The 22,196-nt window shown below is 52.5% G+C and overlaps 4 protein-coding genes and 1 long non-coding RNA gene across 14 annotated transcripts in view; 3 read left to right on the top strand and 2 right to left on the bottom strand.

Annotated features, from left to right (window-relative positions):
* The window catches only part of LOC310670420 (uncharacterized protein), a gene marked incomplete at its 3' end in the record, with an annotated part of 164,634 nt that extends 152,357 nt beyond the window's left edge, over positions 1-12,277 (bottom strand). The window contains exon 1 of the mRNA XM_083425763.1: positions 12,260-12,277. The remainder of the gene's footprint in view (positions 1-12,259) is intronic.
* Positions 1-22,196, top strand: part of LOC310670180 (uncharacterized protein) — a 99,386-nt gene that overhangs the window by 36,456 nt on the left and 40,734 nt on the right. The window contains exons 1-2 of one of the 7 annotated variants that reach the window (XM_083425002.1): positions 21,327-22,061; positions 22,144-22,195. The exons of 4 other annotated variants lie outside the window; for them this stretch is intronic. The gene's annotated coding sequence lies outside the window, so the exon portion shown is untranslated. Of the gene's footprint in view, positions 1-21,164; positions 21,269-21,326; position 22,196 lie in introns of those variants that run through there. 2 more of the 7 variants (XM_083425001.1, XM_083425000.1) reach the window with 2 other exon arrangements.
* Positions 1-22,196, bottom strand: part of LOC310670133 (uncharacterized protein) — a 140,995-nt gene that overhangs the window by 95,010 nt on the left and 23,789 nt on the right. Inside the window, exon 1 of one of the 4 annotated variants that reach the window (XM_083424830.1) lies at positions 7,863-7,880. The exons of the other annotated variants lie outside the window; for them this stretch is intronic. The gene's annotated coding sequence lies outside the window, so the exon portion shown is untranslated. Of the gene's footprint in view, positions 1-7,862; positions 7,881-22,196 lie in introns of those variants that run through there. 4 annotated transcript variants of the gene reach the window in all.
* LOC310671099 lies at positions 157-2,345 on the top strand. Its single transcript, XR_014507780.1, has 2 exons — positions 157-813; positions 1,749-2,345. It is a non-coding gene; the product is annotated as an uncharacterized lncRNA (long non-coding RNA).
* Positions 10,196-18,073, top strand: TAPBP (TAP binding protein). Its single transcript, XM_083425608.1, has 8 exons — positions 10,196-10,348; positions 10,961-11,173; positions 13,348-13,653; positions 14,461-14,793; positions 15,285-15,611; positions 15,981-16,070; positions 16,838-16,878; positions 17,207-18,073. The coding sequence occupies exons 1-8, from the start codon at positions 10,285-10,287 to the stop codon at positions 17,207-17,209; spliced, it is 1,377 nt and encodes a 458-aa protein (XP_083281734.1). The 5' UTR covers positions 10,196-10,284; the 3' UTR covers positions 17,210-18,073.

The raw sequence follows: 22,196 nt of genomic DNA, 5'->3' as shown, positions 1-22,196 counted from the left end.
CCTTTTTACTGTCAGCTCTTTCTATCAGAGAGAAAATATAAAAAAAGACTTTGGAGAAGACTTCCGGTGTGATGGCCTATGGCGTTTGGCTGCTTTCCCAGGACACCGGACCCTAGTTGTGCAATTAAAGAAGGTGAATCTGGGGGTAATTATCAGAGTACAGCAGAAGCAGACTCTGGTTGGAATGCAGCCTCAAGAAGATAATAAGTCCACAGAGCGACGAGCTGACTCACGCAGCCATATCCTTCAGCAAAAGCCAGGTGCAAGGACCAGAGGGGAGGAGGAGGAGATATAGAAATTGCTCCCGTTCTCACACAACAATACATTAGGTAATTAGGCAATTAAAGGCACAGTGTCACACTATGAGATGAAAGAATGAAACACTGCAGTAGTGACACCTACTTCATGATTTGGCAAGCCTCATGGAGAAAGAGTCAATTAATGAAATGGAATGCAAGTGAAACTTCATTAAAAAAAACTTGAGAATTTGATGTTTAATGGTGCGGTCCTTTGTGGAGGGCTCTAATTATTATTGGCAAGGTATCAGCTTGTTTGAAGATATGGAGAGACTTTGTTGAAATACAGTCTTACCAGAGAATGGGCCTGTAATTTCAACTGCGTCACACGCCATCTTCTCTCCCTTTTTTGTTATTGTTTGAGTCTAGATAGAGAGTAATCTGGCGTCCCGCCAAAGCTCTGGCAAGACTCCAGCTTCTCCTTCCGTCCAACTCTCTCAATAACGATCTGGCATCCTGCCAAAGCCTTAGCCGATCATCAAAGCTCAAACTCCATTTCCTTCCATAGGAATACAGTGTATTCCAGTTGTAATCCATAAGTATAATCCCATTCTCTTTTATCTCCTCTTGCTTTTTATCAGTTTGTTAGCATTCGGGGGTGCGTGCGTGCTGCGGAATCATTTATGTTGCAAACATGATATATATGTAAAGAAAGAGTAAAGGCTCCCACCCCATACCATATTTTACATCGAAGGAAGTCTTTTTTGCAGTTTGAAACGTTTTTGCTGTCTATCAGTTTATGATCTTGTTCCTTCTGTTCCAGCACATGTCTGTATATTAGTTATAATTTCACTCAAATAAACAGAAGTACCTCTGCTTTTTAATGGCTGAGTAGGAGGGCTACCAATAGGCAAAGTGATTTTGCTTCCTCTCAGATTCCATGGTGGAGCAAGAGCCAGGTATCGAGACAATCTGCGAGTGAAGCTCACTCCCCCTCGGGCCCTGGGGGGAGCTTGCAAGGACAATTACCCTCCAATCATCCTTGATTATTCTTTGCTATCAATCTCTGGTATCATGGGAGCAGCATCCATTAAGGCAGACCGGAACCAGAAGCCCCATTTCTAAACATCTCCATTGATTTCCATTTCATTTTTTTGGCTCCTCACCCCACTTCATAAGGCTGGCATGGTCTGCACAGTAATGACCTAGAGTAGATCCCATTGTACTCAGTGGGGTTTATGGACAGAACTTGGTGCAAAAAACAGTCACCACCCTGTCCCCAAGCCTGAAAACTGCAGCCCCAGAGTTCTTAACCTGAAGCACTATTTCTGGGTTAGCGGAGTCTGTAACCTGAAGCATATGTAACCCGAGGTACCACTGTACAAGATTAAATATGTTTTCGGCTGGGGATGCTAAAACGGCGCAAATGATGCCACATTAGAAAAAAAGGGGTCCCTCTCAAGGGGGGCTGCAGACAACCGACAGATTACAACTTTGGAATATTTCACACAGGAAACCACATCAGCTTGCATGGACTTTTGTCGTATATGGATTTATAAAAGTGAAGGTGAATCTTTGATCTTTGTAAGCTTCCCTTAGGGCCCAGGGGGAGCAAGTTGGATTGTAGAGGAACCGAACAACTGTGAAATCTATCCCACGGTGTGGTCTCTTACAGAAGATTCTTCGGTCTGGGAAAATATCAGTCCATTAAAATACATTACATGTGTCTTAATTTTAACTAAACAAAGGAAAGCTGGAAGACAGCCCAGAGTCCTGGAAGGTAAGACGGTGGAACGAAATAGGGCCTCCTGAGGAGGGACTGCACCGAAAAAAATTGACAGACAACAAGAAGAAGAACAAAATTTTCATCTTGCATGTTAATTTACATGTAGATCTGTTAAATATGATGAAAGTTGCATACCAGTGGCTGTCAATATAAGATAAAGGATTAAGATTGGTAAAATGTTGGGAATAAATAAAAGAGAGAAAAGTAGGAACAAAAACAAAAATAAATAAATAAACCTCATCAATCTTTGACTTTTGTCTTCTGGGTTTCTCAGTTGTTATTCTGTCTCTCACAGCTACAATAAACCTACCATTAATATTGTGGACTAGGCATTTCTTCGTCAGAGGGCAAAAAAACCAAATTTAGCAGAAGGATCATGTGAGCAGTACATGTGAAAAGGATCTAGGAGTCTTGGTTGACCACAAACTTGACATGAGCCAACAGTGTGACACGGCAGCTAAAAAAGCCAATGCAATTCTGGGCTGCATCAATAGGAGTATAGCATCTAGATCAAGGGAAGTAATAGTGCCACTGTATTCTGCTCTGGTCAAACCTCACCTGGAGTACTGCGTCCAGTTCTGGGCACCACAGTTCAAGAAGGACACTGACAAACTGGAACGTGTCCAGAGGAGGGCAACCAAAATGGTCAAAGGCCTGGAAACGATGCCTTATGAGGAACGGCTAAGGGAGCTGGGCATGTTTAGCCTGGAGAAGAGGAGGTTAAGGGGTGATATGATAGCCATGTTCAAATATATAAAAGGATGTCACATAGAGGAGGGAGAAAGGTTGTTTTCTGCTGCTCCAGAGAAGCGGACACGGAGCAATGGATCCAAACTACAAGAAAGAAGATTCCACCTAAAAATTAGGAGGAACTTCCTGACAGTAAGAGCTGTTCGACAGTGGAATTTGCTGCCAAGGAGTGTGGTGGAGTCTCCTTCTTTGGAGGTCTTTAAGCAGAGGCTTGACAACCATATGTCAGGAGTGCTCTGATGATGTTTCCTGCTTGGCAGGGGGTTGGACTCGATGGCCCTTGTGGTCTCTTCCAACTCTATGATTCTATGCTCCCTTTTAAGGTGGAACGGAAATATCCAAACATCCTCCCCCTTTCCGTGTAACCTGTAGTACCTGTGGTTCAACCCAATTGCAACCTTTGTACATAAACCTTAAGTTGTTCTCTGTTAACAACCTTCAACAACAGATCAGCAGGGATTTCATTTCCTGGCATGTAGGACACCTGAATAAGTCCTTTCTGAATACACTCTCTTGCACGATGTAACTTAATCTGCAAGTACTTGGTTCTTTGCTTGCAACTCTCTGAGTTCAGCAATGCCAAACAGGATCTATTGTCTTGATACACTTGTACAGGACATTTCACAGAAACTCTGATGTCCTTAAACAGTTGCATCAACCATTCACAATCCATGAGTGAAAATGACAGAGCATTGAGTTCTGCTTCACAGGAACTTAGGCTTACTGTCGTCTGCTTCCTGCACAGCCACTCAGACAGTGGTTGTACATGTAGCATACTCCAGAAGTGCTTGTACCATCTGTGGTGTCACTTCCAAAACTAGCATCTGCAAAGATTTCAAGACCTCCAGTCTTCTGACTGGTGAACCTCAGCCTGTAGTGCAAAGTCCCTTTCAAATAGCGGGCTATGCGCTTCAGAGCTTTCCAATCCTGAACAGTAGGATTATTAGCATGTCTGCTAAGTAGGTTAGTGCTTACAGCTATGTCCGGTCTTGAGCATCTAGCAATGAAATTCAACTTGCCTAGAATGCATCTGTACAGCGTAGTGTCAGAAAACGCTTCAGCAGTACTATCTACCTGGTAACCTGTCACCATCGGTGTGTCTGCTGGGTTTGCATCAACCAAATTCAACCTGCTTAATACATCAGCAATTTTCTGTGTTTGGTGTACCAGAAAATTACCTGCTCGGTCCCTCTCCACCTGCAGAGAAAGATAGTTGGATACCTCACCAAGATCCTTCATGTCAAAGTGCTCCTTCAGCTGAGCTAGGGTGCTTTGGTACAAAGCCTGATTCTTCCAAAACATCAGAAGATCATCAACAAAACATAAACAATACAGTTTGTTTTGCCCCTCCTCCTTGACAAACACACACGGATCAGCCTTGCCCTGGTGAAAACCTAGAGAAAGCAACGTCTCAGTGAGTTTTGTGTTCCAACACCTGGCACTCTGCTTGAGACCATATAAGGATTTCCGCAGTTTACAGACCATTCCCTTCTGTATCTGCATTCCATCAGGTGGAAGCATATACAGCTCCTCCCCCAAAATCCCGTACAAAAACACAGTATTCATGTCATGGAACATAAAGTACATCTTTGATGGTAGTGTGCAGACTTGCCAGTCTCACAGTCCCTTCTCCTGCGATCCTCAACGTCTTTCCGTCAGCCAGGTGGATCTCACCATCTTGAGGTGTGAAGGAGATAAACAGATGCTTATTTTTTGCCAGATGGCGGGTGGCACCAGAATTGACAACAAATCTGGCCTTGGCCTTTGGAGCAGCTTTTCTGGCAAGCAAAACCTTGTTTTCCACCGGTGTGGGCTTTTGCTGCTTGCCCCCCTGCTCCTGGCCATCAGACTTGCCTTTAGCCTTTGGAGAAGCAGTGCCAGCAAACAAAGCCTTGTTCTTCCACTGGCATGGGCTCTTCACCCCCTTCTGCTTCTGGCCATCTGCAGGCATCTGTCTCTGTTTACCTCTGGCCTTCCGGCCTCTGCAAAGGCGATGACCCTGGTTCTCATGAGAAACAGAGCTCTCAGCTGCCGACTCCTTGGCTCCCCCTGGAGGCTGGAATGCTGCCTGGGATGACATCACAGTCAGCTCCCCCTGCAGCTTGCAACCGGTGCCCTCGGCATCCCTGCATTCACTTGCATTCCGGGAAACAGCCAGGACCTCCGACGCAGTCAAACTCTGGGCTGGGACGACTGGCAGATGAGCTACCTTCAAAGCATTCCACATCTCACGGGCACTGGCCTTGCCAGCCAGGGTGATTAACTCTTCAGGAGCTACTGAGAGCAAAATTATCCCCATGGCTCTTGAATCCTGTGCCCTCCAATCATCTGTCACAGGGGCTGGAGGGGCTTCACACACAGTATGCCACACTCCAAACTGTCGTAGTAAACTCTCACACCACACAGCCCAGGTCTCATAATTGTGCCGATTTAGCTTTGGGCACTCCATTCCAGCTCTTCACTTGAGCCTTGAGCCCTTTTCACTTCAGAGGCTTCTTATCTCAGCAGTGCATAAATCACGAAGCCTTTGGCACGGCTCCCAGACCAATTAAGCTGCCGGAGTTCAGAGACTTTGCCGCGGCAACGAAAAGCCTCACTTTCGCTTTCCCCCCACATACCTTCACAGTCTCTTTCGCAGTCATACTCTCCTGTAAGTGCCGTGAATCTGGGCCCGAAACCTGTTGTTGGGATACTGCCAGGGAGACAAAGTCCATCATGACTCCACGTCGTCTCCGGACGTCCATTGATCTCCCGTAGACACGCAGTATCAGCAATTAGCGACACGAGCTCTAGAAATAGCTTGCCACATTCCAGAGCTGTGCACGCTCTATCAGCAGATAAAGCACACAGCGAAAGATGCACTCAGGAGAGCATTATTTACAAGTTTATTTCTGCGTTGATCAGAACAAAGAAAAACATGACTGCCTGTTTCAGTGTTCCGGCAGAGAAAGAGAAACGAAAGCAAAGACACAACATAAACTTCCTGTCAACAGGAAATGCGCAGACTCTGTGACTCACAAAGCCTGCTCCCTTTTAAGGTGGAACGGAAATATCCTAACAGCAGCTACATATTGTTAAACTTTAGGAATTCATAAGAAGTCACATCATTGTTTCAATCTTCTCAGTTCCAATAGCATTTCGGACCCAGGGAAGTGAGGCATAATGGGAGGGGTGAGTGAGCCCACCATAATCCAGAGATGAACAGGGCCTTTCCAAGGAGTCATGACGGGTGAGATCCTGCCCCCAAAGTGGCAGACAGATAACCGTCTCAATCATAATGCCCACGAACCCCATAGTGCGATGAAGTCCAGACAAGACCAAGGGGTGTATTTGACTTGACTCAGGGAACCGGGTGTTGGAAATCAAGCCTTTATCAGGAGAAACTGGCAACTCTCCCAGGCACCTGGCTTGGTCTCCTGTTGACCTCCCGGTCTGCTTTCCCGGCAAGATCCAGGCAGAGGTCGCGATAGGCGATCCTTCTCAGCGTGAGAAGAACACCCCCCCCTCTTTCCTGCCCCCCCCGGCAGGGGAAAGAGATAGACAGAAACGTATTTACATGCCTATATTTCTGTCTTTGCAGCGTTACAAAAAACATGACTGCTCTCTTCAAACTCCAGCAGTCGAGAGAACAAACACTTCCTGTACAGCTCATATTACACTCTGAGCTAATTCCGGTGCCCTCTGTTTCCCACGGACAGTCCCAACATCATGTGATGTTTTCGAGCAAGCAGCTCCCAGCAGCATTGTTTCTATATCGTAACACCGGGAACTGTCCATGCTTTCCTTTGCACTGTGATGGAATATGTGTGAAATACAGTGGTACCTCGGGTTACATACGCTTCAGGTTAGAAGAAGAAGAAGAGTTTGGATTTGATATCCCGCCTTTCACTCCCTTTCAGGAGTCTCAAAGCGGCTAACATTCTCCTTTCCCTTCCTCCCCCACAACAAACACTCTGTGAGGTGAGTGGGGCTGAGAGGCTGTGACTGGCCCAAGGTCACCCAGCAGCTGCATGTGGAGGAGCGGAGACGCGAACCCGGTTACCCAGATTACGTGACTACCGCTCTTAACCACTACACCACACTGGTTACACACTCCGCTAACCCAGAAACAGTACCTTGGGTTAAGAACTTTGCTTCAGGATGAGAACAGAAATCGCGGCAGCGGGAGGCCCCATTAGCTAAAGTGGTACCTCAGGTTAAGAACACTTTCAGGTTAAGAACGGACCTCTGGCATGAATTAAGTACTTAACCTGAGGTCCCACTGTACTATATTTGATGGACGGGACCAAGCCTGGAGCTCAGGTTCTACCTGAGACCACACATTTTCTGTGACAGATCTATGATGCTTCTGGAAATGTATTGTGGGAAACCGTATTCCCATAATCCCAGAGGGGACCAGCAGGGAAGTATTGGAGCCAGGGAGGGGGGTGAAGGGGAGAGGCTCCATGGGGGCCCAGACTCTGAGAGGGAGACAGTCTTGCAGGGGAGTCAGCAAGAGAAGCGATGGGGGGGTCAGAAGAAGGGTCATCTAGTCCCACCCGCTGCAAGGCAGGAAGGCTTGATGGAGCGGAGTCTGGTCTGCTCTCCAGAGGGGTCTTTCTTGCCAGCCGAGAGACGCCCTCAGGGATGGGGTCCAGTCTTTGTCCAGCAAGGGGGGTGAGCAGCCCCCAAACTAGGAAGCACCCCATGGCTCTGCTTGCCTGCCCAGCACAAACCCGCCTGCTCCTTGGTCCCCGGAGACAGGGCACCCCTCCAGGGGTCCGAGAGAGAAAGGTTTGCTGACCTGCCCCCCCAGAGCCCCCTCCCCCCCCGCATTGCCTCATGGAGGGCAGCCTGGCAAGCCCAGGGCAGCAGCTCAGCCTCTCACTCCCCGGAGGAGCTCCAGGCCTGGCCCAGCCCAGAGAGGCTCCCCCATTTCCAGGGGGCAGCAGGACCCTCTGCTCCCAGACTTGGGGGTCTCCCCCTGCAGCCCTGGGACCCCCTTCTCCCCCAGGCACCCCAAGGGGGGAGAGAGAAAGGAGACCCACCAGACTCTTCCCAGGAGGGAAACCGAGGCAGCACGGGGAGGAGACAAGAGAGGCCGGAAGGACGCGGAGGGAGGGGACTCTGCTCTGGAGGACCTCCAAGAGTATTAAAAGAACTGGCAGATGTGATCTCAGAACCACTGGCAGTCATCTTTGAGAATTCCTGGAGAACAGGCGAAGTCCCGGCAGACTGGAGGAGGGCAAATGTTGTCCCTATTTTCAAAAAGGGGAAAAGAGAGGACCCAAATAATTACCGCCCAGTCAGTCTGACATCAATACCAGGGAAGATTCTGGAGCAGATCATCAAGCAAACAGTCTGTGAGCACCTAGAAAGGAATGCTGTGATCACCAATAGTCAGCATGGATTTCTGAAAAATAAGTCATGCCAGACTAACCTGATCTCGTTTTTTGACAGAATTCCAAGCCTGGTAGATGAAGGGAACGCAGTGGATGTAGTCTACCTTGATTTCAGCAAGGCATTTGACAAGGTGCCCCATGATATTCTTGTAAAGAAGCTGGTAAAATGTGGTCTTGACTATGCTACCCCTCAGTGGATTTGTAACTGGCTGACTGACCGGACCCAAAGGGTGCTCATCAATGGTTCCTCTTCATCCTGGAGAAGAGTGACTAGTGGGGTGCCACAGGGTTCTGTCTTGGGCCCGGTCTTATTCAACATCTTTATCAACGACTTGGAGGATGGACTCAAGGGCATCCTGATCAAATTTGCAGATGACACCAAACTGGGAGGGGTGGCTAACACCCCAGAGGACAGGATCACACTTCAAAACGACCTTGACAGATTAGAGAACTGGGCAAAAACAAACAAGATGAATTTTAACAGGGAGAAATGTAAAGTATTGCACTTGGGCTAAAAAAATGAGAGGCACAAATACAAGATGGGTGACACCTGGCTTGAGAGCAGTACATGTGAAAAGGATCTAGGAGTCTTGGTTGACCGCAAACTTGACATGAGCCAACAGTGTGACGCGGCAGCTAAAAAAGCCAATGCAATTCTGGGCTGCATCAATAGGAGTATAGCATCTAGATCAAGGGAAGTAATAGTGCCACTGTATTCTGCTCTGGTCAGACCTCACCTGGAGTACTGTGTCCAGTTCTGGGCACCACAGTTCAAGAAGGACACTGACAAACTGGAACGTGTCCAGAGGAGGGCAACCAAAATGGTCAAAGGCCTGGAAACGTTGCCTTATGAGGAACGGCTAAGGGAGCTGGGCATGTTTAGCCTGGAGAAGAGGAGGTTAAGGGGTGATATGATAGCCATGTTCAAATATACAAAAGGATGTCACATGGAGGAGGGAGAAAGGTTGTTTTCTGCTGCTCCAGAGAAGCGGACACGGAGCAATGGATCCAAACTACAAGAAAGAAGATTCCACCTAAACATTAGGAAGAACTTCCTGACAGTAAGAGCTGTTTGACAGTGGAATTTGCTGCCAAGGAGTGTGGTGGAGTCTCCTTCTTTGGAGGTCTTTAAGCAGAGGCTTGACAACCATATGTCAGGAGTGCTCTGATGGTGTTTCCTGCTTGGCAGGGGGTTGGACTCGATGGCCCTTGTGGTCTCTTCCAACTCTATGATTCTATGATTCTATGACCTGCCGCCTGCTGTCTCTGCTTCCTGTCCTCTCTCTGACTCCAGCTCTGTTCGATTTAACCCTTCGCAAGCTGAGCACGGCCAGCTGGCCGCTCTCCCTCCCTCCCAGAATCCGGATGGTCCAGGGCATGTGCAGAGTTCTCTGTGATTCTGGGCTCAGAGGCCATCAAGACAGCAGCCTCGTGCCCTGCCCCCAGATGTGCGGGCGGGGTATAAATAATGTATTATTATTATTATTATTATTATTATTATTATTATTATTATTATATTTCACCTGCTCAGTAGCCGACTAAAAGTCTGTTGCAATATTAGGAGGGTAGCTGAGAGAGACACCAGTCCCTTTGGAGGAAATGACTCCGTTGGTAATGCAGGAGACTCTCGATCTCCGGGTCGTGGCTTCGAGCCCCACGTGAGGCCAAAGATTCCTGCATTGCAGGGGGTTGGGCTGGATGACCCTCGGGGTCCCTTCTGTGAATCTATTCCATGAAAAAGAATCCGCCCACTCCCCAGCTGGAGAACTGGGTCCCACCAGACAAAGTGATCTTCCAGAGGGACACATCTCAGATGGGGCGCCCCCAGCTCGCCGCTCTGCCTCCCGCCTCCTTCCCCAATCCGGGGGGGGGGGGGACAGCTGGTTTTCTGCTGTTTCCACTTTCGAGGCCCCTGAGGGGCATCTCGTCCCTTCTCCGGCCGTGCCAGAATCAGCATCTGCCGCGGAGACCCCTTAGGGTGCCTTTCGGGGGGCTGGGAGAGGGGTCCCCTTCCCCGCCTCCCTTCTGCCCCGCCCTCCTTCCGGGGCTCCGAAATCGAAAGGGGAAGCGCGGACGGAGCCTCCGCCATCGCCGCTCGCCGCCTCTCCTTGCTCTCTCCCTGCGGAGCCTCATGGCTGCCCAACCCGACCTGCTCCGCGCCAAGGGGCTCCCGCTGCTGCTAATGCTGCTGCTGGGTAGGGCGAGGCCGGACGCCTGGGTTCCCCCCTCGCAGGGCGCGGGAGGAGGAGAGCCCGGGGCCGGACGCCTGGGTTCCCCCCTCGCAGGGTGCGGGAGGAGGAGCGCTCGGGGCCGGACGCCTGGGTTCCCTCCGGGGGGGGGTGGAGGAGGAGGCGTCCGTCGTCCCCGTGGTCGGATTTCCTCCCCCTGCAAGGCAGAAACTCGGCGGGTGCAGCTTCTTCCCTTGCAGGGGGAGGAAGGGGCTGGCGCGGGAAACTTCTCGGGTGTCGCAAAGCGGGGGCGGGGGAGTTGGCCCGGGAGAGTCCCTCCGCTTTCGCTTTCCGTTTCCTGGCAGAGTCCCGAATCCGGCCCTTGTTGCCCCGCTGCTTCTGCCATCTTCGCTTGCGTCCCAGTGGAGCCTCCCTGGACAGAGCCAGTCTACCTTGCTCTAGGCTGGGCTCGGGCGGGGGGGGGCCCTGGTCCGGATCCAGCATGGCTCTTCCGGTGGAGCCTCCAGGCCCAGAGGCAGTCTACCCAGATTGGGCTAGGGGGAGGGGTCCCCTTGCTGCTGCTGCTTTGGGGGCCCCCAGGGCCATCTAGTCCACCCCTTCTTCTTCCTCTCCTCGCAGGAGCGTCCTTCGGCAGATCCTCGCCTCCGCTGGCCAAGCTGGGCTGCTGGTTCCTGGAGGAGGCTGGGGGCGGAGGCTCAGGCATGTCCAGCGCCCCCAAGCAGCGCCCCGCCATCTTGTTCCTGCCCCCACCCGGGAGACGCCTGGAAGAAGCTGCCCTGGAGTCCGAGTTGCCCCCGGAGGTGGAGGCCGGCCTGGCCTTCCAGGTCCTGGGTATGGAGACCCCCGATATGACACCCCCACCCTGAGCATAAGAACAGCCTGTCCCATGGGTCCCATCCCTGCTTCTCATTCACCTGGAGGGACTTGAAGCACCTCTGAGTTCAGCCTCACTGGCAGACCCATTTCACAGGTGCCACAACTGAGGCTGGGAAACTTCACCCAATTCGCTGTGGGGCTGACGCAGCATTTCCCAACCTGGGCATGAGTTAATTATTACGCACCCCCCACCCACTGTGATATACCCATTTCACAGGTGCCACAACTGAGGCTGGGAAACTTCACCCATTTCGCTGTGGGGCTGATGCAGCATTTCCCAACCTGGGCATGAGTTAATTATTACGCACCCCCCCCCCACCCACTGTGATATACCCATTTCACAGGCGCCACAACTGAGGCTGGGAAACTTAAAATGATTCTCTGGATCTTCAGTGTCGGCAAACACTTCTTCCCCAATCTCCGTTTTTAAACCACCAGGGACAGAGTTGCTTTCCTTGGGGGTTTTCCAAACAGAGGCTGGAAGGCCAAATGTCGGGGATTCTTGAGCTACGATTCCTGCATTGCAGGGGGTGAGACTAGATGTCCCTCGGGGTCCAACCTACAGTTGTTTCCTTTTTTATTTTTAAACATTTTTTCTTTTTAAAACATCAGTGTGATTGAATAACACTAAATAATAAAAATAAAATAATAATAATAATAATAATAATAATACACTATATCACTATAAGAGTTAAGAATGCCAATGCCATATATACTTCTCTAATGTCTAGGTGATATTATTATCCCAAAACATAGATGTTGATTCTTAACCCACTATATTTGGTATAAATGCATTCCAACTCTACAACTCTTTATGATCATTGTATAACGGCCCTGTAGCAGATCCCCCCTCAAGCCTCCAATTCATAAAGACGCATTATGTCCCTGCTAACGACCCCCAATTAAATCTAGCGGATCTGCCTCACATTACACCAATTCGGTGAATTTCTGACAGTGACCACAGCCTCTCTTGTGGGAGGGGAAACTTGGGGATTTAGAGTCCAGGGCAGAAGCGGAACAAAGAAGAAAAGTTCTATTTACCGAGGAAAAGGTGGTGTCCGGAGACGGGTTCTTTCAGGCAGAAGTCGACTTTTTGCTTCAACCTGGAGGCTGTCAGGTCTCCCTTCCCTCCCCCCAGCTTCTCCCCTTGAACTCCCGCCTGACTCCTCTTCCTCTCCTCCCACCTTCCCCTCCAAGGTTTCCCCTCAGACCCTCCCTCAGAAAAGGCGCCTTGCATTTTCCCGCCAAAAGGCCTGGCTCCGCCCCCCGCTGGCTTGGCAGCCAATCAGAGCGAGGCTCCAGCCCCCCCAGGGGGGATTTCTGAAGGACGAAATCCGCTGACTGGCCTGGCTCTGCTGTCCATCACAGGCCCAAACATGGTTGGCCTTTGGCAGCTTCCTTATTTCTATATCTATTATCCATGTTAATCCATTTTAAACTCTTAGGGCTTAAACTCATTTGCAATAACTGTGCCAGAGCCCCACGAGGCCCAGGGGAGCCCCCAGCGGACTTTGACTGAGACCCACAGAGAGGAATAAAGCGAAGTTATGATGAGGGCCAAGAGGCCTGGCTCCGGGTTCAACCACACAATTTAAATTGAGAATATTTGAATAATAAAAAGGGAAATAAAAAGTGAATAGAGAACAAAGAAATAAAAAGGGGGGAAGGTATATTACAATATATCACTAGATATGCAAACAACTACAGTTCCATACATGCTTCCCTGGTATGTAGGTACAGTGCTTTTTTTCTAAAAATTGTTCAGGGTTACTCTCATTTTGACTCCAGAAAATCACCATTTTATAGTTCCCATTGGGAAAAATAAATACAGTGAATGGACAAAAGAAATCATCTCAAGAACTCAGGAGTCCTATTGTTGTGATTAATTTAATCTAGTTATGCTTATTCTGGATCTACTTCAAATTGGTTTCCAACCTCAACATTTCCACTTTTCAGAGGTTCAAAGCTTCTTTTGGTTTGACCCAGAACGGTGGAGTTGGGAACCCCAAAGGTCATCCACTCCAACCCCCTGCGATGTAGGTTGGGGGGTCCGGCAGTGGAGAGACAAGGCTCATCATTCCCCCCCCCCAGACACTGGTTCACCTCCCCCCGCTTTGTCCCCCCTGCAGACCCCTCTGGGGCCCTGTGGGGCGGTCAGGCCTCGGCCACCCCCCCGCCCTGGCTGAGTCCGGATGCCAGCGAGGCTGAATCCTCCTGTGAGATCAACGCTTACGCGCCGCAAGAGTCCCACGTCGCCTGGGCGGAGGGGCTGGCGGGCGGAGGGGGCTGCCCCCGCGCCCTGGAGAGGGGCAAGTGGCTCATCGCCAGCATCCAGGCCCCCGACGCCGAGTTCGGGGTCAGCAGCGTCCTGCACACCGAGGAGGCCCCGCCTTGGAAGCAGCAGGATGGCATCAGCAGCGTCACCACCACCGCAGGTACCACCTGGCGAGCGGAAGGGGAGCAGCGCGGCCTAGCGGTTAGAGCCCTGCGCCAGCAGCCTGGGAGAGAGGGACCAGCTTATCAGACAGGCCTGCCATCAGAGTCAGCGTGGAGGAATGGCAGGCGAAGGGGAGGAGGAGAAGGCGGGGCAGAAATGCAGTTATTAAATTAGGAGTGCCCAAAGTCATTGGTTACACCCTCATGGGGGGTGGGGGGCACCGTGGGCCAATTGGAAAGCGGAAATCCCTGGATCAAATGCACCTGCTGGGTTGAACTACTTGGAGTAGTTTGAAGTGGATTTTGAGTCATTTGGCAACTAATTGTTGCTGTTTCAAATCTTGCTTTCGTCTTACTGGGTCGTGCAAACAGTTGTTCCAAACCATGCCTCTTTTAGGGCACTGGCTGAAAGGGAGAGCGTTTATGGGGGTCCCCCCCAAATTTGAGAATCACGAAATTAAATGAATAAATCGAAGAGATTGTGGGTTCATTCAGAGCCATCTTTCCCATAGGGCTTAGTGATGCGTCGCGCCAGGGCGCTGGCCTCTCGGGGGATCGCTCTCCTGCATTGGCATGGGGGAGAGTTGCGCCCCCCACAATGGCTGGCAGTGCACAGCTACAGCCACCCCAACACTATCGGTGGTAATTTGGGGGTGTTGGGCGGACATTTGCAGCCTGGCGCCGCATCTGCTCAACACGGCCCTGGGTTTGTTGTTTTTCCCTTCTGGGATTCCTCCCTTGCGCGGGGGGTTGGTCTAGATGACCGCTGGGGATCGCTCACCTCGCCCTCCTCCCTCCTTGCGCAGCGGTGCTGTCGGTCTTCACGCGGACGCCGCGCCTGGAGTCCCGCCTCGGGCGCCCGGCGGTCCTGCACTGCGGCTTCTCGGCGCCGGCCTCGGCCTTCTCGGTGGAGTGGCGCCATCAGTTCCGGGGGGCCGGGAAGGTGGTGCTGGCCTTTGACGGAGCCTCGCGGGGGGTGTCGGTGGCCGAGGAGGGGGCCGAGCTGCTGCTGGATGCTGAGGGCGGTGGCGCCTCCCTGCGCCTGCGGAGTGTGGCCGTCCGCCACGAGGGCACCTACATCTGCACCGTCTACCTGCCCCACCTGCACGCCCAGCAGGCGCTCGAGTTCAAGGTGGTGGGTGAGTGAGCAACCAGGGGGTCTCCCTCGCAGGGAGGGCGGAGGGAGGTCCACTGCCCAAAGGGACCCCCATGGAGCCAGCATCTTGTATTCTCACAGTCCAAATGCCGGCCAGGACCTAGGCATCCAGATAGACTGCTCCTGGGCCTGGAGGCACCAAAAGAACATAGGGAGAGTGCTTAAACCTCGCAATGGCCAAATTGCCCTGAGATCCCTGCCTGGCAGGGGTTGGTCTAGATGACCCTTGCAGGTCCCTTCCACTTCTGCAATTCTAGGCCTCTCAGAACCAAGCGATCCAGAGAGACTGCCCCTGGACTGGGAGGCTCCTTAAGAAGCGTCTGGCCACTTGATCAAGCCAACGGGGACCCTGTGTTCCTCAGGATTCGAATCCAACAGCCCCCCTCTCCCCTCCTGGCAGCTGGGAGCCTGCAGCACTCCTGGTTGTCAGCAGGGGGCGCTCTGCTCACTCCCTCTCCCCCTCTCGCCCTGCAGAGCCCCCCCAGGTGACGCTGCGCCCCACGACACTCTCGGTCTCCCCCGGCACCCGGCCCCAGCTGGCCTGCGAGGTCTCCGGCTTCTTCCCTCTGGGTGCCTCGGTCAGCTGGAAGCGGAGGGGGTCCGGCGCCCCCCAGGACGCCTTCCTGGACATCGGGGACTCGGGGCACCGCCAGGCTCCTGACGGCACCTTCAGCTTCACCAGCTTCACCCGCCTGCTGCCCGTCCCGTCCGAGGACCACGGGGTCTCCTACGTCTGCCACGTGGGCCACGCCGGGCTGGGCGAGGCGGGGGTCAAGAAGGCGGTCGTGCTCCATGTGGCAGGTGGGGGTCTGCACTTGGGGGTCTGTGCCGGGGGGGTCTCCTGGGGGCTGGGTAGCAAGGCCCAGAAGACTGGCTGCGGATGCGATTCCTGACTGGCGGAGGTTGGGGGGGGTCCGTCCTGCGTGATTTAGCTGGATTCCTCCCTTGAAGGGGGTTGGGCTAGATGACCACTGGGGTACCCTCCCAAGTAGGATTCTGTGAATTGGCACTGATCAAGTCGGGCATGGGGTGGAGGATATGGTGGGTGGGGCGAAGGTGCAGCTTTGGGACCTGCAATGGGTGCCAAGGCAGGGTGGGGGTCTGACGTTGCCCCTCTTCTCCCTCGCTGACGCCCCCCTTCTGCCTCTGCCCCTTCTCCCCCCTCCCCAGGGTCCCTGGGCCCCTCCCTGGAGGACGCCATCGGCTTGTTCCTGGTCGCCATTGTGCTCCTGGGGGTCTTGCGGTCCTTCTTCCGATGGGGTAAGGTTGTTTCCACCCACCCCTTCTGTACTCTTATTTTTGTTATCAATATGGTCCTATTTTATCATTTGGTCAATATTTTAGGGGATACTTTAGCTGAGATTCCTGGGGTCCCTTCTGATTCTACAATTCTAGGATTCTATAACTGTGCACAGCACCCCTATTTCGTGGATCTCAGGGCAGTTTGCGGCATAAAAATGCATGACGAAAATACAACGCACATAATAAAAATGAGAACCAAAACAAACCAATAACCCAGCCTCCCTCAAGTCTAATTATTATAATGAAAAATAGAAATATTTTCCCTGGCGGAGATAATTCAGAATCTATTAAGACCATGGCAATATTGACAATAAAAAAAGTTGAGAAACCTCTCCACCACCACCTGACGCCTTTGAATGGCGGAACTGGCACTGGCCAATTGACTCCCCTTTCCCACAGTTGCCAGTACAAGAAGCTCAGCTGGGAGAGCCTGAGACTCTTCATTTCAGGGTTGTGGGTTCAAGGTTCCTGCCTTGCGGGGGGTTGGACTAGATGACCCTCAGGGTCCCTCCTGGCTCCAAGATTCTTTATAACTCCCTGCCTCTTGATACCAAGCAGGCGCCTTGGCCGGACTCTCTTTGGTCGCCTGCTAAAAACATCCCTGCCCAGCGGCTCAGAAATGTTGATTTCCGTTTTAGCTTTCTGCATGCTTTCAAGTATTCCTGTCCATTTCCCTGGGTTTTCTCGTCATTAACCTTTCCCTGCTTCATTTTCCTCCTTTTCAGCTTCTGAAGAAAAACCCAAATCGGAGAAGCCCAAATCCGAGGTCAGTGTCCAAGATGCTCCCAAGATCACGAAGTTCTCTCGATTCCTCATTTTTCTATTCTTTTAAAAAAATACATCTCTATGCCACTCACTGAGAGGCAGTGCCGTGCAGTGGTGAGAGGGCCAGACTAGGCCCTGGCAGAGAGATCTGGGTTCGAATCCCCAGTCCCTGGCCATGATGAAGCTCGCAGGGAGGCCGGGGGGAAGGATCCAGTCTGCCTACTTCGCAGGGTTGTTGTGGAGCAATTCCTGCAATTGCAACCCCCAGCCAGCTAATGTTTCCTCTCCAAATTGGGTCAAAATCTCACGGATTTCTCTTCTTTCTGCAGTAACGGACTTTGGGCAACCCAGCTCCCGGCTTGGTTTTTTGCCTGTCTCCGGATCCCGTTGAAAGGGTGAAGTGGATCGTAGGCCCCCGGACTCCTGGGTCCCTCCTCTTTCGCTGCCCAGTCTTGCCCCCCCGATCCCTTGTTGGAAGCCCCCTTCCCCTTCCTTTTTGGGGTCAGGGGTCTGCTTGGCTTCACATCCTGCAGATTCACAGCTGTGATTTTAAGGAGGGGGCCAGATCTGTGCTTAGCAAAAGCCCCCCTTTCTGACAGTCCCTGCCCCTCCTCACTTCCGTGCTGTGAAATTATAGAAGTGTAGAATTGGGAGGGTCCCTGAGGGTCATCTAGTCCAACCCCCCGCAAGGCAGGAATTGCATCAAAAGCAACCCTAAGGTCCTGGGCCGCAGACTCTGCACATGCTCTGGGAGACTCTTGACGGGGGCCTGTGTTGTCTTTGGGATTGTGGGAGAGAACCTTTTTGGAGGAGGGGAGACTGACTTGAGCAAGATTGGCATATGCCTCCCACCCCAAAATAAATCAATCAGGGATCCTCCACTTACAGAATGTGGGTCATCAGGTGTCCCTTTACCTCCCCCTCCGGGGGACCTGAAGTGGTACAGTCCAGACCCAAGTTTATCCCCTCTAGAGACCTGGGTGCAAAAGGAGCCCATTTCCCCGCAACGTCCCTGCAGAGATGGCCAGGCAGAGCAGCTCGGCCCTCTCTCTCAATACGGACTAGGACCTGCCCCCCCTTCCCTCCCCCCAGAGCCCAGAACTCGGGCCCCCTCCCCATTCTGTGTAGATTCTGCTGTAGACTGTAAGCCCCGTGGGGCAGAGCCAACTTGGAGAATAAACATGTCTTGAAAAGAACTGCATGCTGTGGGTCTGTTTTTTCCTTCCAGGGCTGCAGGAGAGGTGAGGGTGGCCAAGTTTGATAAACAGTAGTAATAAATGGTTGGAGGAAAAGTCTGGGAAGGGGCGAGCGGCCCCTCTCTGCCCCCCTCAAGGCTCCTCAGGTTCATCAAGGGTCAAAAGCTTCCTCCATTTTGGGAGGGCCAGGAAGTGAGTGGCCCCTGCAGCTTCGCCTGCTGGAAAGGGGGTGACATGCCAGAGCCAGCCTGGCAGGGCTGTTGTGGAAGGAGGAGCTCCTTGGACCGCCTCCTGGGCCTCCTCCGCAGCTTCACTTTGTTAACGGAAAAATCCGAGGGCTCCCTTGGACAAAAAGTAAAGACACCAACCAGAGTAAATTGGAGCAAATCAGCAGCCTGTAGGCTTGGCCTTTATTGTACTGTTGCAGCAGGGTGTTCCCCTCACTCGCAGGAGAGAGGAAAGACCCAGAACAATGGTGTGCAAGACCTTATAAAAACTTTTGAAATGGCCACCCTGTAGATCAAGACCTTAAAAAGCAGAGACATCACCTTGCCAACAAAGGTCCATATAGTTAAAGCCATGGTTTTCCCAGTAGTGATGTATGGAAGTGAGAGCTGGACCATCAAGAAGGCTGATCGCCGAAGAATTGACGCTTTTGAATTATGGTGCTGGAAGAGATTCTAGAGAGTCCCATGGACTGCAAGAAGATCAAACCTCTCCATTCTCAAGGAAATCAGCCCTGAGTGCTCACTGGAAGGACAGATCCTGAAGCTGAGGCTCCAAGACTTTGGCCACCTCATGAGAAGAGAAGACTCCTTGGAAAAGACCCTGATGTTGGGAAAGATGGAGGGCACAAGGAGAAGGGGACGACAGAGGACGAGATGGTGGGACAGTGTTCTCGAAGCTATGAACATGAGTTTGACCAAACTGCGGGAGGCAGTGGAAGACAGGAGTGCCTGGCGTGCTCTGGTCCAGGGGGTCACGAAGAGGCGGACACGACTAAACGACTAAACAACAACAAGATCAAGACCACCCCCTGGAACATCATACATATATCACAGAAGGGGTGTAACCTAAGACCACCCCTCAGATACATCACACCTCCATCACAAAAAAGGCGGTCTAAACAGAACATTTGAATATTGTTTTTCTCCTGTTGTTGTTTATCTCCTGTCTGGCAGGTTACTTGATTGGATTGCCTGGGGAGCCTGGCCAGTCTTTTGTAGTGATAAATACTTAGTTCCTGGGCCAGGTCACAGGCTCACCCCCTATTCAAACACCCTTAAGACAGGATTTGTGAAGGAAAAGACAATGGGGAGGCTTTTCCACTTTGACCTTGCAGAGAAAACATTTGCTCAGTTTAGGAATCAAAATGGCTTCAGGTCGGTCTTCCTGTGCTGATCTATGTACGTATATCTAAGACCTCAAAATTCCTACCACAGTCCCCCCAGGAGTCAGCGCTAGGAGAAGGGCTCCACCTGCAGGAATAGGGGAAAGGCCAGGCTGGAGACTCCCCTTCTGGCCCCTCGGGGTCCCAGGAGCCCTTTCTGGACGGCCCTCACTTGGAGGACCCCAGTTCAGCCAGTTCCCCAGAGTCCCCCCACTGGGCTCCAGTGGCCCTCTGAGGCCTGCAGGGATCTGGAGTGGGAGTGACTTCTGTTGAACTACCGCCTAAAGGAGAGGAACAGAGGTCTTGGCCCATTTGGGGGGCAGACGAGGGCTGTCAAGTTGAAAGGACACATTCAGGTGTAATATTTGTAACATTTAACTTTAAAGATGTGCCCCCCCCCTAATTTCCATAACATTATCTCAAGTCTCCTCTCAACTGTAAATCTCTCCCTCTTTCCAGGCTCACAATCGACTTCTAACACGTTCTTCACCTAGTTGAAAAGCTAGCAAGGAGCCTCTGAGGGATTATTCTCCACAACTCAAGTTGTCAAGATCAGCCATTCTCCGACGGCCCCCCCCCCTTCTTTTGGGTGTCTGTCCAAACCTCAGCCTTGGAAGGCAGGCAGGGTCCTCTCTTTTCTCCCACACCTTCCACCCTGAGAGGAATGCACTGGGGTTGTGAGGGAGAGAGAGAGAGACCGGCCTGCCCCCCCCTTTCCGCTCCCCCCCCAAGAGGGTCCCCCCGTCGCGTCTCTGAGGGGCGAGAGAGGAGCAGCCCCTCCCCTCAGCGCCTTTTCCCGCCTTTTCCCAACGGCCGCCCTTCCAGATCGGAGCCTCGCCTCAGTTTCAGGCGCCCAGGATTCCCGCCAGACCAGGCGGCGCTTTCCCGGGGCGGATTTCTCCTCCTCAGTCTCCGGATTTCTCTTCAGGCCTCTTTGGAAAGGCGGGAGGAAAACTCCCTTCGCCTCGGCCTGCATCCCTCGCAGGAAAGTCCCGTTTCTTTCCATTTGCGACGTCTAAGATCCGCTTTGCTAGGTCTAGTTTGGGGCTGGCATAAAGTGCCTCTTTTTTCAATTGATCTGAAGGTATAAATGATTGGCCCAGAGCTGCTTTATTGGTTAACCCTTTTCCACGGCTCCTTTGTACGTGGGTCTCCTGGAAGCTGATGACAGTAAATCTGATTTGGGCCTCCCCCCAGGATCGCGAGTGCCTTTCCTTCCTGGCCTGGGACACTTCCTCGTCTCCCTGTTTTCCTGGTGGGGGGAAGGTGGTTTTCGCGGGGGGGGGGTCGGTCTCCCGGCTGGGAAGCCCCCCTCCCTCCTCCCTCCCCCCGCTGAGCTGGAGGGTGTGTTTTGGGGGGGGGTCTTGAGGGAGCCATTTCTGAGCCCAAGGCACCTCCCGCCACTAGGCAGCCCTTCGCCTCTTCTCCCTCCCAGCCTTTCCTTGGGACCCAGGAGCCTCGATGTTGGGGGAGAGCCGAGGTAACCCCCCCCCCATGGACCCCCCCCCCGTCTCCCTTGCAGTTAGTCTGGTTGGATGTGGGCTCCTTGGGGCCGAGGGAGGGAAGGGGGCAGATCCTAGGGCGCAGGCGCAGAAGCAAGAAAATCCAGAGGGGGCCGGGCTCGGTGCGCTCGGCTTTGCAAGGGTTAAAAGGAGCAGAGCTGGATTCCTAGAGAGGACAGGAAGTGAAGGGGGAGGGGCAAGGTCCTCCAGAGCAGAAGCCCCTCCCCCTCCCTTCCTGCAGGCAGAGAGGAGCCTGCTTTCTTCTCCTGTGCAAAAGCTTCCTTGGTGCCCCTCCTGGACTCGGTGAGTCTCCTCTCTCCTCCCCCTGAGGGTGCAATGGGGAGAAGGGGGGCAGGGAGGGGGTGTGGGGGACCCTGTTCAGATCATGCCTGGGGGGGGAGACCCCCAAGTCAGGGAGCAGAGGGTCCTCCTTTGTCCTCTCCGCCAAGCCAGGGAGGGTCCAGTTCGCACGAGGTCTGCAGCTCTGCTCTTCCTTGGGATCCAGATGCTGCCTTCCTTTGGGGGGAGGGGGCTTGGGGTCAAGGAAATAAACCCCCTTCAGAGGGAGGGAAATGTCCCATTTGTGCACAGAGGCTGCAGCCAGACGGGAACATTCCCACGTGGGGGGAGCACAGGGAGAAGAAAAGCCCGTCTGCATCTGCAGCAGCACAACTGGACCACTTCCTCTGTCCCAGATGCAACAACACACGTCTCTCCCCTGTCGCTCTCCACACCCACGGCTGGCGCTCTTACCTTCCAAGAACTGGATCTCACTCCCAAAGACACACTCTTCCATGGTCTCCCAAGACAGACGGATGCCAACCAGCCAACATTCCCTCCCCTCCCCCTCCTGGTGCCCCTTGAAGTTGGCTTGAGGGCATGGGGAGGGTCCTCCCCACCAGATGAAGGGAGAGGAGGTCCTTCCATCTGGGAATGCTTGCAAAGATTTACCTGAAGATGAGTACCATATAGATAAAAAAATTATTATTATGAGAATTCCCCTGCTTACACAAAGATTAATACAGTGGTACCTCGGGTTAAGAACTTAATTTATTCTGGAGGTCCATTTTTACCCTGAAACTGTTCTTAACCTGAGGTACCACTTTAGAAAATGGGGCCTCCGCTACCACCACCGTGTGATTTCTGTTCTAATCCTGAAGCAAAGTTCTTAACCCAAGGTACTATGTCTGGGTTAGTGGAGTCTGTAACCTGAAGCATCTGTAACCCGAGG

Source organism: Podarcis tiliguerta (genome assembly GCF_965153285.1).
Source record: "Podarcis tiliguerta genome assembly, chromosome: 2".
Taxonomy (NCBI): domain Eukaryota; kingdom Metazoa; phylum Chordata; class Lepidosauria; order Squamata; family Lacertidae; genus Podarcis; species Podarcis tiliguerta.
The sequence above is the reverse complement of the archived record's forward strand: the minus strand, read 5'-3'. Positions and strand labels throughout refer to the sequence as shown.

Coding starts and splice junctions, on each gene's coding strand:
- TAPBP (XM_083425608.1), top strand. CDS start 10,285: ATGGCTGCCCAACCCGACCTGCTCCGCGCCAAGGGGCTCCCGCTGCTG. Junction 10,349..10,960: donor GCTGCTAATGCTGCTGCTGG/GTAGGGCGAGGC, acceptor CTCTCCTCGCAG/GAGCGTCCTTCGGCAGATCC. Junction 11,174..13,347: donor CCTGGCCTTCCAGGTCCTGG/GTATGGAGACCC, acceptor TCCCCCCTGCAG/ACCCCTCTGGGGCCCTGTGG.